The following is a 13237-nucleotide window of genomic DNA, read 5'->3' as shown; positions in this document are numbered from 1 at the left end:
TAAAACACTATTCTTGCACCATGCACATACACACTCTTACTGAGACCGAGCGTCTGGAGAGCTCATCACAAGAGGCTTTATTTTAGATGCATCTTTGACTCATGTCAAGAAAAAAGTGTCTTTCACTGGACATGTCTGCATTTCAGATAATCGCACTGTAAACACGGACTTCTGTACAAAACCAAAAAACGAGAAGAGAATACCCGCTTTAAAAAGATCAACCAGAAACAAATGAGAAACTTTGACCAAATTAAAACTGCAAAATCCAACTAAACCACCTACATGCTGTACAATTCAGCCATTGGAGACAATGCAAAAAAAAAATATGCAACCAAAACAGAGGATATGTACAAGTCATCTGTAATGGATAAGAAATAATATCAAACCGAAACAACAAAAACCAGTGAATATGCTATACAATTCTTTCATCGCAAACCACAGACTCTGTCTGGGACGTCGCCTTTTAAACTGTACACGTATGTTTTTTTCTTAGATTTACAAAACAGATATTCATCTTGAGAGTCCATCTCATAGCTCTTACATAAAATAGAGTCATATTCATATTTATTTTTGCTATTTACATGACATATGTACAGTGCAGTCCCTTGTATGACCTCAGGAGGAGATCCTGAGAGAGTCCGATCCAAGACAAGTCGTCCCGTACAGAGCCCGTTTTTAGCTTGGGATAGTTATGGAGGAAAAACTTGGGTGCAAATAAACACTTTTGCATTTATTATGAGAATTAACTTCACACCAGGCCCTTTCACCTTAACACAAGGGAAAACTGCATTACAAAATACTGCATCTGGTCAGTTTTTTTGCTCTGTAACTAATCTTTAATAAATTAACAGCAAAGTTTAATTTGGCTTCAAAGCTGCAAAAAATAATTAGTCTTGTTTTTCTATCTAAACATCCTTAAAACAAGACCAGTTTAATTAAATTGTATATATATATATGTTATATATAAATGATATATATTCTGACTTCATCATTTACATTACTCAGGTTTATTATAGACGATGCTGTACGATGGATCTTGTCTTGGATTCGGGACTCATTTTTGATGGCTGGGGATCCATATTGTTCAGAACACTAACATCAAATGACTGCAGCACAGGGTTGCAGTAAGTGCCAATGTTGACCAAATTTCAGAGTTCAAGAGGTCAGATTGTCTCGTGTATTTTAGGGGTCATGAATGGCCAAAATGCAGTCTGTGTTTCTGAAGGCCCGGATGACAGGTTGTACAGATTAAGCTTATTCCATTTTGGTTCAGTTCAACTGATGGCAGTGCAATCAGAACAGGTTTCCCTTCAGTCATGAACAGCCAGAAAAAAATTAAAAATAGAAATGAATCCAGACCACTATGCGTGGTCATAATTAACATTGACACAGACTCACTCAAAGCACTATTCACACCATTTTCATTAACAAACTTCCTCGTTTGATGATTTGTAGGCGGAGCCTGAGATGATTGACAGCCCAGCTGGGTTGATCTGTGACAATGGTGAATGAAGAGTTGGGTGTGTGGGTTTATTGGTGGGAACTATGGCTTGTAGGTACGCTCGGTCCCTTCACATGTCTTTTGGCTCCATCTTGCTGGACATCTCAAAAAGCAGGTTCTGATTGTCGATCACCTGCAGTTGCCGAACATATGCTTTTGTCTGGAGGTGCGAGGGGGACGGCTCGGCTTCCATTGCTTGAGAAAGACAGAAAGAGAAAAAGAAATCAATTAAGGAACTGTTTTTAATAGATATAACTATTAATTATTTAAAATAATTTATTTAAATTTTAGAGCTAAAATTGCAATCACACAATTAAGATTTTTAGCTGTGAAAAATTTTGATGGCAGGGTTGTCCAATCCTCACAAATCGTCCTCAATTAGGCAAATGATGACAGCTTTCTCCAATAACTACTGTAAACTGCAGATGAATATATGTATTGATTTAGAGGTGATACTGTGGCTCAACACATGGTGGCGTGGTAGAGCTGAGATACCAGCATACATGATCACAAACACTCAAGTCCAGCTGACCTCACTTTATACACACACACACACACAGCATCCGTTGCTAAGCCACACTTTTCAGAAACAGAGTAGAAAGAGAGAGGGAGAGAGAGAGAGAAAGCAGGAGGAAGGAAAACAGCTCTTTCAGTAGCTATGAATAGCTGCACATTGTCCTCTCTGATCTCAAGAAAAAAAAACTGTCGCTCCGCCTCTGCATCAGATTCAGCTGTCACTCAAGTTATGGAGAGACAGATGCAGCTTCACACACATCCGAGACCAACCGCTCATTTACTTTGAACCTATGCTGCTAGAATCATTTTCTATTTCAAATATATATATATATATATGTCGCTTATTAGAATGATTATATGACACTGAAGACTGGAGTAATGATGCTGAAAATTAGACTTCGCTATTTTTAAATTGTAAAAATATTTCACAATATTACTGTTTTATAGTGCTTTTGATTTTAAAATATGCAGCATTGCTAAGCATAAGAGTTTTCTCTCAAAAAATGTTTTTTAAAAATCGCGTCAACTCCAAACTTTGAACCTTAGTGTACATTCATCTTTTGTTGAGGTCATGTTTCATTTATGCAACTTTTTCTCAGATGTTTCCTAAAAATAGCTTAGGATAACAAAAAAAACAAAATGTAGATGGCAGAGCCCATGTCAATTAATCTTAGACTTAATTTTATAAGGAATTTCAAGCTGAAAAATGACTATTTGCATGTGCGTCTCATCAAAGTCTTGAAGCAACACTGGAGACTTAGTTAATTTCCTCTGAGATTGTTTTTTTCTAACAATAAAAGAGAACTGATTTGAGATCATCTGCATCCTCCTTCCATTGACACTTTGTCAGCAGGAGCGCATTAGAGACAATTACAGAGTCATTAAGTCTCACATCCGAGTTCAAACCTGCTGTAAGGGAAACGGTGGCAGGAGGAGTTCTGCATGATCTTACAAATGTCAATGACTGCAGTGTATCTATTGAAATCGATGCCCTTTGGCCTTGATACGTCTCCAGATGAGCCTCAGCCACCATATAGAAATGTCATTGCAAATGGGGTCCCATTACGTGGGCAAGAGATTGAATGTCATGCTACACCAGCAAACATTCAACATAAATATTAGCTCACAATAGGGTCTTTTGAATGTGCGATAACGGTGGACGGAGGTTTTTTTTGATGCATCTAAATTAAATCCTTTGCTGCACATAGAGAAAAATGGATGGTTCTAAAAAGAAAGGCCACCAGACTGAAAAAAGTGCCATGCGCTCGGCTAGCCATCAATCCCTCTAATTGAAATGGATGAGGGCAATCCACTCAGGTAGATGGAGGGAGAATAAGCCCTGATAATTACAGAGCTCTCAATCAGAACCAGAGACGGGAAAATAAGAGTCCTGACACACCAGACAAACTGGAGACAATGCAGAGCAGCTAGAGAACTGAGCAAATCACTGATCAAATAATCCTACTAAAATAATAGCCCAAAAGACGTTATTTTCATAGTGATAAAAAAAAATTCAAATAACATTTGGCTGTCTCAGTTGTAGTGCTCCTCATATATGGCAGAACGTTAATAAGTGGCTTCAAGGGCCATATTGGAAACACCTCCTTTATGGTAATAAGCAGTGGTAATACATAACATGCAAGGAAATAAATACACTTTCATTCAAAAGTTCAAGGTCAGTCAGTTTTTTTTTATGTTTTTGAAAGAAGTCACTTATTCTCACCAAGGCTGTATTAATTGAATTAAACATACAGTAAATCTTTAAAATTATTAAATATTATTACAATTGAAAGGAATCGTTTTCTTTTTATTTTAAAATATTAATTTATCAATGTGATGACAAATTATCAGTCTTCAGTGTCACATGAATCTTCAGAAAACATTCTAATATACTGATTTGCTGCTTAACAAACATTTATTATTATTATCAGTGTTAAGGACAGTTACATTTTTAATGTTGTTGTGGAAACGCTGATGATTTTTCGTTCTTTTCAGGATTTTTCAGGATTCCAAAATTTAAACAACAGTCTATAAAAGTACATCTCCTGTTGCTCAAGATTTTCAATAACATACTTTACAACAAAGCTATCCTAAATTTAGCTATTTTTCCTCCTCAAATCTGTACTTTCAGGCTGGTTAGGTTCATGTGCATTCTTGAGAAAATAAAATACCTCTTTCAAACTGCTATATTGAGAGTTAAGATATTTGAGTTTTCTAATTCGATTTTTTTTTTGCTTTCTCCTGTCATAGCTACAGTTTGTCTGGAGAGTTAAAAATTATATATTTTTTTATTATTATTTAAAAAAAATTAAAAAGTACTTAACAGATGATTATGGATAGACGGTTGTCACGATTATTATTAAAAAAAAAAAAAAAAATCACTACTATTATAAAAATTCAACCACTTCTTCTCGGGATGAAAACATTTTACAGAAAAGTCTCAATCTTATTCAAATCTCTTTTTAAATAATACATTTAAAGCATTTACCACAATCATGTCAATTTGTTTTGTTTACCACTTGATGATCATAGAAATGGTGCTTTGAAATGATCATGATAATGCTAAAATTATGCATGACAACCTCAAAACAAGCAGCCTCATGGAGAGGAAGGAAATGAGAATCTCGTGCAGGCTGTGATGGTGCAGATGATGCATACGATGAACTGAAGAGTGTGTGGGTGTGTGCAGAGTCAGGACTTTTCAACCTCACGGAACGCCACAGTAACCATGGAAGCCATGTTTTGTTTTTGTGATTGGTGAGATTGAATCTAGGGAGTCAAGATTCCAAAACAGTGGAATCAAGACAGAAAGAGACATTCAACTAATCTAAGCTTCAGGAAAAACTCTAGAGAAAAGACATTAAGTTCAGCACAAAAGGCAGAGTCCATATTTTGAACACCCACTGACAGTATTCAAGAGAAAAAGAGTGCATTAATGCCCATCCACATTTTCAACAGCGTTTGTTCTAAAACGAATCATTGAGATTTGTTGATCTTATCTATAAAAACAATCATTTATTTCAGTATTTCGAGCGCATAAGGAGACCACCATGTTTCTCCTAAGAATTTTGTTGTTAAACACGATTACTTTAAAAAAATAAAAATGCGAACAAATGGCTTTAACAAAAGCACATGTAATGCATTCTCATCCCAAGGCGTCATATACTGACCCTTGTGACATTTCGTCAACATCCTACGCATATGGCACCCTCTAGCGTCAATATGAGACACAGATTATGGGTTAGGGTTAAGGTTAGGGTTAGGGTTAGGGTTAGACCGCTAGGTGGCGCCTTCTGGCCCATATTTATCTGCGTCTAATATTGATGCTAGAGGGTTCCATGTGCGTAGGATGTTGACGAAATGTCAAAAGGGTCAGTATATGACGCTCGGGGTACACAGCAGGTCTGTCTTTTTAAAAGTAAAGATGGAGAAGTTATTTCTCTGAACCTGACTTGTTGCACTCTATAATCAATCTTTTGACTCATTATGCACATGCAAACACATGTACCGCTAATCATACTTTTTGACATAGAGCATAAAAGTTTTGAAGCGCTGCCCAGTTGTTGCTTGTGTTTGTGTGTGTTGTTGTGGCCTTGGGTGTGTGTGTGTGTGTGTGTTATGAAGCGGTGCCCTGTGGCTCATGGCCCCGAGGGCTGTGCTGTCCCAAACAGATGGGCTGTGGCAGGGTGGAGCAGCAGTCTCCTAGAACTAATCCACTCAGACAGGTGTGTATGCGAGCGTGTGTGTGTGTATGTGCACGAGTTCATGTAGGTATGTTGTTATGTTGGCGGGTGGAGACATGCTCTACTATTGCACTAATCCTATTTGACAGGCCGATGTCTGTGTGTGTGTGTGTGTGTGTGTGTGTGCAGGAATACACATACCTAGCTGAGTGCTCCTATACCGTCTGATGCTTCGCACCATCTCAGCCACTTTGTGCTAGAGAAAAAAAAACAGAGATTTGATTGACAGTCATTCTGTGAATTGTATGCGGCAAAAAAAAATATTGTACTTGTGGGCACTAATTAGCTGTACAGGATATCCTGTATTAATCAGGGACTTCATTTATACATCTAATGATTATTTTAGTCTTTTTGAGACGAAAAAATTAGTCATTAAATTACAGTTACTTATGAAATTTTTTACGATTACAAAGGGGATTACATTTGAATATTTTCACACATCCACATACAGATTTAACTGATTTCTTTCCCAAATTGCACTGACTATTCTAAGACATACCGCCCTAATAATGTCCGGGATGCGGAAATACAGTCTGGTTCGTAGAATCCAGTCATAAAAACGAAATGCCTACCGCGGACGGAATATGCCACATTTTGGATGACTAAATCTAAAGTAGGTCAGTAGCTACACTTGAATCAAAACATGACATGGACTAGTGTCTGTGAATAGTAAGCCCCAAAAATGCAATATATGACTTGCACATTCTGCGTGTCTGTGGAAATCAGGCGCGGACTGGACACCGGGAGAACCGGGACAATTCCCAGTGGCCTGGCAGCCGATTTTGCCCCACTATTTAATATCATTATTGTATAATTGCCTGCCGAATGTACTAAAGCGATCATTTGCGAATCTGCCATTTGATCTCTAATAAATCATGAATTGTTAGTCATGACTCGCGCGCTCTCCGCGCCTCCGCCAAACGGTTTGGATCAGACTCAGAGTAATCAATGAGAGAGAGAGAGAGAGAGAGAGAGAGAGGGAGAGAGAGAGAGAGAGAGAGAGAGAAGGAGAGAGAGAGAGAGAGAGAGAGAGAGAGAGAGAGAGGGAGAATAGAGTGGACTGTGGAAGCGCACAGCTGGAGCAAAGAAGCTTTCAGGGTTTCAGGTCAGTTTCATCTGTAAAGATGCTTTTTTGTCTTTGTTTTTTTATTTATTTAATCAAGCAGCAGCACGTTGCTCATCAGTCATCACTCAAAATACTATATAAAGGACATCATTATTATCTGTTGTAATGTTACAGTAGTAATTTAGCTGAAAAAAATTTCCTATTTTTTTATAGGTTTAGGGGGAGCTACGACAGACAACAACACAACCCTTACGAAAATTAACATTTTAATATTTAACTATAAATCCAGAGAAAATGGTTACTATTGTTTAACTGTGATAACCAAAAATGTAAAATTATTTTACAAATGTATTTATTTAAAAATAAATACAAATCCATTTGCAAAAAATAAAATAAAAAATTAAACAAGGTTATTTTACTTTTATATAGGCTAATAAAAGCATGCTTAATTTTTGTAAGGGAAAAACATGACTCGTGTACAGTATTAGGATTTTTCTATAAAGATATTGTAGTATTGTAGAGTATTGTATTGTAAAGTATAGTTTTGTTCAATCTTGAGTATTAAAGTCATGAGAGAGATGGATAACAAGGCAAAATAAAGAGACTGAAGAGAAAAATGGAAGTGAAGGTGCAGTTCAGGACAGAACTTATAATTATTTTGCATGTCCCCAAATTAAAGATTTAAAATACATAAAAAATAGTTTTGTCCATGAATTTGTTTGTATGGAGTTTGAATTTTCCAGTCTGAATTTTTTCCCCAGTCCGCCCCTCCTGTAAATTAATGGCAAAGACATGGTTTCATTTACTACACACAGGCCTACTGAAGCTCGCAGTGTTTTCAACCTCTGCTGCCTCAATACAGGAGTACTGCTCTGTGTCACTTCATGTGCATTTTACTTATTTTGAGAAAACTATCATCATATACAAGAGACAGAAGTTTAAAAAAAAACACCAATGTTTCAGGAGTTTATTACACAGAATACGTCACATACTTATTAGACTGTATTAAACTGTATTTAAGTTGATGTATATGCTTTTATTTATTATTCTTTAATTTTCACAAATTAAGAAATGTAATCAAAAAGTACTCAAAAGTAATTAGTTACATTACTTTAATAAAGTAATTGAAAAAGTTACACTACTATTACATTTTAAACAGGGTAACTTGTAATCTGTAACCTATTACATTTCCAAAGTAACCTTCCCAACACTGAAAAAAAGTCATATTGTTGATTTAATATTGTGATGCAAAGCAGATTTTTCAGCATCATTACTCCAATCTTCAGTGTCACATGAACCTTCAGAAATCATCCTAAAATGCTGTTTTGCTGCTCATTTCTTAATCATTTCTTAACATTTCTTATCAATGTTGAAAAGAGTTGTGCTGCTTAATATTTTTGATGTAAATAAAAGTAAAAAAACAGCATTTATTTGATATTGAAATCTTTTGTAACATTATAAAAGTATTTACTGTCATTTTTGATCGATTGCTTTAAAAAAAGAATCTTACTAGTCCCAAACATTTGAACGGTAGTGGATATATAATAAATATTTACACAGATATTTGAAATTGTGAGAAACAGTTAAGCATATGCTTGAAAGTTAATTATTCATTTTCATGCACAGCTGCCAGAAGTTAAGATGCATGCTTGTTGTCACAACACTAAAAAAAGCATAGGTTTCTCTGATGCATATGCAGATTTTACTGTTCCGTTCTGACTGCAATGTAGAATCATTAATGAAAACATGGAAATTGTTTACAATATATAAAAAAAATTCAACCCAAGTCTTAAATACAGCAAATAATGTTATTTTTTTGTTCAATTTATTTATTTATTTATTTATTTTTTTAAATATAAAGTTCCTGTTAGGGGAAGGATTAAGGTTTGAGCTAGTCTGTAGAAATTATAATTATCTTTTTTAAGCATTACAGAAGTTTATGGTGTGTCCTCATTTAAGTAGCTACATAAACATGTGTGTGCATTAATGTAAGCACATCATTACTTCCATTATATATGCCAACTCACCATCTTTTCAAAATTAACCAGCTCCCCGTGGAAAGTCTTACAGCTCTCATGGAGGAAGGTTAGATCTGCAGAGAGAGAGAGTGAGAGAGTGAATGCATAATAAAGGGAACAGTTATGTAATGACATGCCATCATGCCATCACTCGCTCAGCCAGGCGTCTTCTTTCTAGCTGAGCTGAACTGAGGCTTGACTTTCACACGCAAGAAAAGAGAAAGAGAGAGAGAGAGAAGGAGAAGTGAACAGACATCATGTCATGATGGGTGATCTGTCTGTGCAGAGAGAAAGACAGGTAACATGAGAGGAAAGGAGAATGTTAGAGACACTACAAGCTGTCAGGGTGAGTGTACTGAATACAGATGATTGAGTAAAAAGAGAGAGAGGCCATGTGCCAATGTATTGGCCTATAAAAGTGAATATCTGCATGCTTACAGTTTCACATGACTTTTTGAGTCCTGGACTTCAGTGTGAGCTCACTGTCTGTCTGCACGGTTCACGATTAATGAGTTCTGCAGCCCTGCTATACAGAGTTTTGTTGATAACTGAAGAAAAAAAAAAAATTGGTGGAATAAAATAAAATAAAATAAAAAAATGTTCGATGCGTTTTCTTAGCCATGGCTGAATTTATCTGAATTTTGAGAACGAGAGAAAGAAGGAGGGGTGCATCATGCTTCACCTCCTGACCTGCTACTCTGAGCCCTGAGGCGGTTTTATCAAAAAAGCCATTAAAAATGCAACACGTGTCACATTTCGCCTTGCCCTCTCAAACAAACATCTCAAACGACCTCTCCAGGTTTCTTTTGAAGGTCACTGTTCTAGCTCTTAAACTCTGAAATGCCCACCCAAATCACTTGAGTCGATTTTCAAACATATTTAACGCGTTAATCTACAGTCATGGCCAAAAGTTTTGAGAATTACATAAATATTGGAAATTGGAAAAGTTGCTGCATAAGTTTTTATAATAGCAATTTGCATATACTCCAGAATGTTATGAAGAGTGATCAGATGAATTGCATAGTCCTTCTTTGCCATGCAAATTAACTTAATACCAAAAAACCTTTCCACTGCATTTCATTGCTGTCATTAAAGGACCTGCTGAGATCATTTCAGTAATCGTCTTGTTAACTCAGGTGAGAATGTTGACGAGCACAAGGCTGGAGATTATTATGTCAGGCTGATTGGGTTAGAAGGGCAGACATTACATGTTAAAAGGAGGGTGATGCTTGAAATCATTGTTCTTCCATTGTTAACCATAGTGACCTGCAAAGAAACGCGTGCAGCCATCATTGCATTGCATAAAAATGGCTTCACAGGCAAGGATATTGTGGCTACTAAGATTGCACCTAAATCAACAATTTATAGGATCATCAAGAACTTCAAGGAAAGTGGTTCAATTCTTGTAAAGAAGGCTTCAGGGCGTCCAAGAAAGTCCAGCAAGCGCCAGGATCGTCTCCTAAAGAGGATTCAGCTGCGGGATCGGAGTGCCACCAGTGCAGAGCTTGCTCAGGAATGGCAGCTGGCAGGTGTGAGCGCATCTGTACGCACAGTGAGGCCAAGACTTTTGGAAGATGGCCTGGTGTCAAGAAGGGCAGCAAAGAAGCCACTTCTCTCCAAAAAAACATCAGGGACAGATTGATCTTCTGCAGAAAGTATAGTGAATGGACTGCTGAGGACTGGGGCAAAGTCATATTCTCCGATGAAGCCCCTTTCCGATTGTTTGGGGCATCTGGAAAAAGGCTTGTCCGGAGAAGAAAAGGTGAGCGCTACCATCAGTCCTGTGTCATGCCAACAGTAAAGCATCCTGACACCATTTATGTGTGGGGTTGCTTCTCATCCAAGGGAGTGGGCTCACTCACAATTCTGCCCAAAAACACAGCCATGAATAAAGAATGGTACCAAAACACCCTCCAACAGCAACTTCTTCCAACAACAGTTTGGTGAAGAACAATGCATTTTCCAGCACGATGGAGCACTGTGCCATAAGGCAAAAGTGATAACTAAGTGGCTCGGGGACCAGAATGTTGAAATTTTGGGTCCATGGCCAGGAAACTCCCCAGATCTTAATCCCATTGAGAACTTGTGGACAATCCCCAAGAGGCTGGTGGACAAACAAAAACCCACTAATTCTGACAAACTCCAAGAAGTGATTATGAAAGAATGGGTTGCTATCAGTCAGGATTTGGCCCAGAAGTTGATTGAGAGCATGCCCAGATGAATTGCAGAGGTCCTGAAAAAGAAGGGGCCAACACTGCAAATACTGACTCTTTGCATAAATGTCATGTAATTGTCGATAAAAGCCTTTGAAACGTATGAAGTGCTTGTAATTATATTTCAGTACATCACAGAAACAACTGAAACAAAGATCTAAAAGCAGTTTAGCAGAAAACTTTTTGAAAACTAATATTTATGTAATTCTCAAAACTTTTGGCCACGACTGTACATTTACGATGAAGATAAAACGTGGCTACTGTCCTCAAGCATGCAGCATAATCAGCATAATCCAATTCACTAGACGAGATGCCAAATGCATTTCCATTACACATGTGCACACATACACGACTCCTGCTGGATTCACATTGAAGGTATGATGGAGTTCCAGATCAGTTTACATTTCTACACACAAATGACACTGTCTGTCAACTACTAACATCTTTATCCCAGCAGACTCAGGACAATTTACACTCTCAGGACAGCAGCTCCTGGTTTGAGGTAAGTAAGATTTTTTTTTTTTAGCAAAGACACAAACTGATCAAAACTTAGAATAAAGACTTGTAGATTGCTACAAAAATAAAAATGAAAAACGCAAATAAATGCTGTACTTTTTAACTTTATGTTCACCAAAGAATCCTTAAAAAATGTATCATGAATGTATTTAATGGCATGCAAAAATTCTGGGATTAATTGTTAAGTTTAGGGTTACAGGACAGACTATATAATTTGCTCAGTAAAGAAAAAAAAACACTGGAAAGATTATGATGGGACCATCATAATACAAGATGCACATGTGTTTGTGTGTATCACTAATGTGCATGTATGCATCTTGATCCCTGGTGCATGTTTGGCTGCAGGGGGTATGAACCCCAGTATAAACAGGAGCTGCAGATCAGAGGGGTGTTAATTAATGAGGAGGGGCCTTTCAGACCGACTTCAAATCACAGAGGCAGTCACCACAGGAGGGGACTTTATAGGAACACATATGGACAACAGCTGGAGGAAGAGACTGAGAACACACTGGTGCTGCTGTAACATAGGAATGTGTGTGTGTTTGAGAGACTCACCCTTTAGCAGCAGTGGAGTGAAGGGTATGAGTGGGGCTCTCAGGCTTGCTAGAAGGTGTCTGTATGACTTGTGGTTCCTCGAAGGGTCCTGTAGCAGCACAAACAACATCATCATCACAAATGCTGTCGATTAATGTCAAATGAGCCTTCAGAGTGAGAAGTTTCATTGCTCAGAGGTTGTTCTTTCAGAGATCAAGAGGCTTAATGGAGTTCTCAGTTACACCGCACTCAATTATTAAAGGCATGGTTCACCCAAAAATGAGCATTTGCTGTTTATTAGCTCTCCATCAGGCCATCCAAGATGTAGGTGATTTTCTTTCTTCAGTAGAACATTAAAGAAGATTTTTAGCTGAACCCATGGTCCAAGTTAAGGGGTTCTGTCACTTTGAGAATCAAAACAGCAGGTACAGGAAACACAAAATTAGCTCTTCGAGCAAAACAAACATTATTTGATTCATTTTGTGTTTCCTGTACCTGCTTTTTTGACTCTTAAAGTGACGGAGCCCATTGTCTTGTCTTATCTACATCTTGGATGGCATGAATTTAACTGAAACATTTCTGGGTGAACTATTCTTTAACTTAAAAATAACATATTCGTTTAGAAATAAAGAAATACAAGTATTCATTTCTACAAGTACTGAGTAGAAATAAAAATAGACAAATGAGACAATTGTTGACATACAGTTAGAGTGTAGAGTTATAAAATGAACATGGATTTTATAGTTTCAGATAATATGATCACGGAAGAATTTAGAGAATTTAGAAAAATGATATTAAATGATACAAATGACTGGCACATACTGAGTTCTCTAACTTTTTGTTCTTTGCAAATCTGAACTCAGTTAAGACATTTTTGAGATGTTATCTGAAACTCTAGGAGTCTTTCTCTGAAGATAAGCAACGGAGAAGCAGAAGACCTAAGCAAAAGTCTCCGCTTGCCCTACGTTTAATCTCACTGCTGTCTAGCAGAAACAGTTCAGATATTAAATTGCATTGGGTATTTTTCTCCACTTACTGCAATGCTCTCAAACTGCTGAAACTGCTTCCGGAACTTTCCTGGCAAACCCTGCAAAAACACACACACACACATACACACACACACACACATA

The 13237-nt window shown here is 37.3% G+C and overlaps 1 protein-coding gene across 1 annotated transcript in view; it reads right to left on the bottom strand.

Annotated features, from left to right (window-relative positions):
* Positions 1-51: 51 nt before the first annotated feature.
* The window catches only part of LOC132148946 (rap guanine nucleotide exchange factor-like 1), a 36647-nt gene continuing 23461 nt past the window's right edge, over positions 52-13237 (bottom strand). The window contains exons 11-15 of the mRNA XM_059557756.1: positions 13144-13194; positions 12129-12216; positions 8854-8918; positions 5902-5956; positions 52-1696 (exon numbers count right to left, since the gene is read on the bottom strand). Coding sequence (XP_059413739.1) covers positions 1572-1696; positions 5902-5956; positions 8854-8918; positions 12129-12216; positions 13144-13194 — 384 coding nt within the window. The 3' untranslated portion in view covers positions 52-1571. The remainder of the gene's footprint in view (positions 1697-5901; positions 5957-8853; positions 8919-12128; positions 12217-13143; positions 13195-13237) is intronic.

Source organism: Carassius carassius, chromosome 9 (genome assembly GCF_963082965.1).
Source record: "Carassius carassius chromosome 9, fCarCar2.1, whole genome shotgun sequence".
Classification (NCBI taxonomy): Eukaryota; Metazoa; Chordata; class Actinopteri; order Cypriniformes; family Cyprinidae; genus Carassius; species Carassius carassius.
The sequence above is the reverse complement of the archived record's forward strand: the minus strand, read 5'-3'. Positions and strand labels throughout refer to the sequence as shown.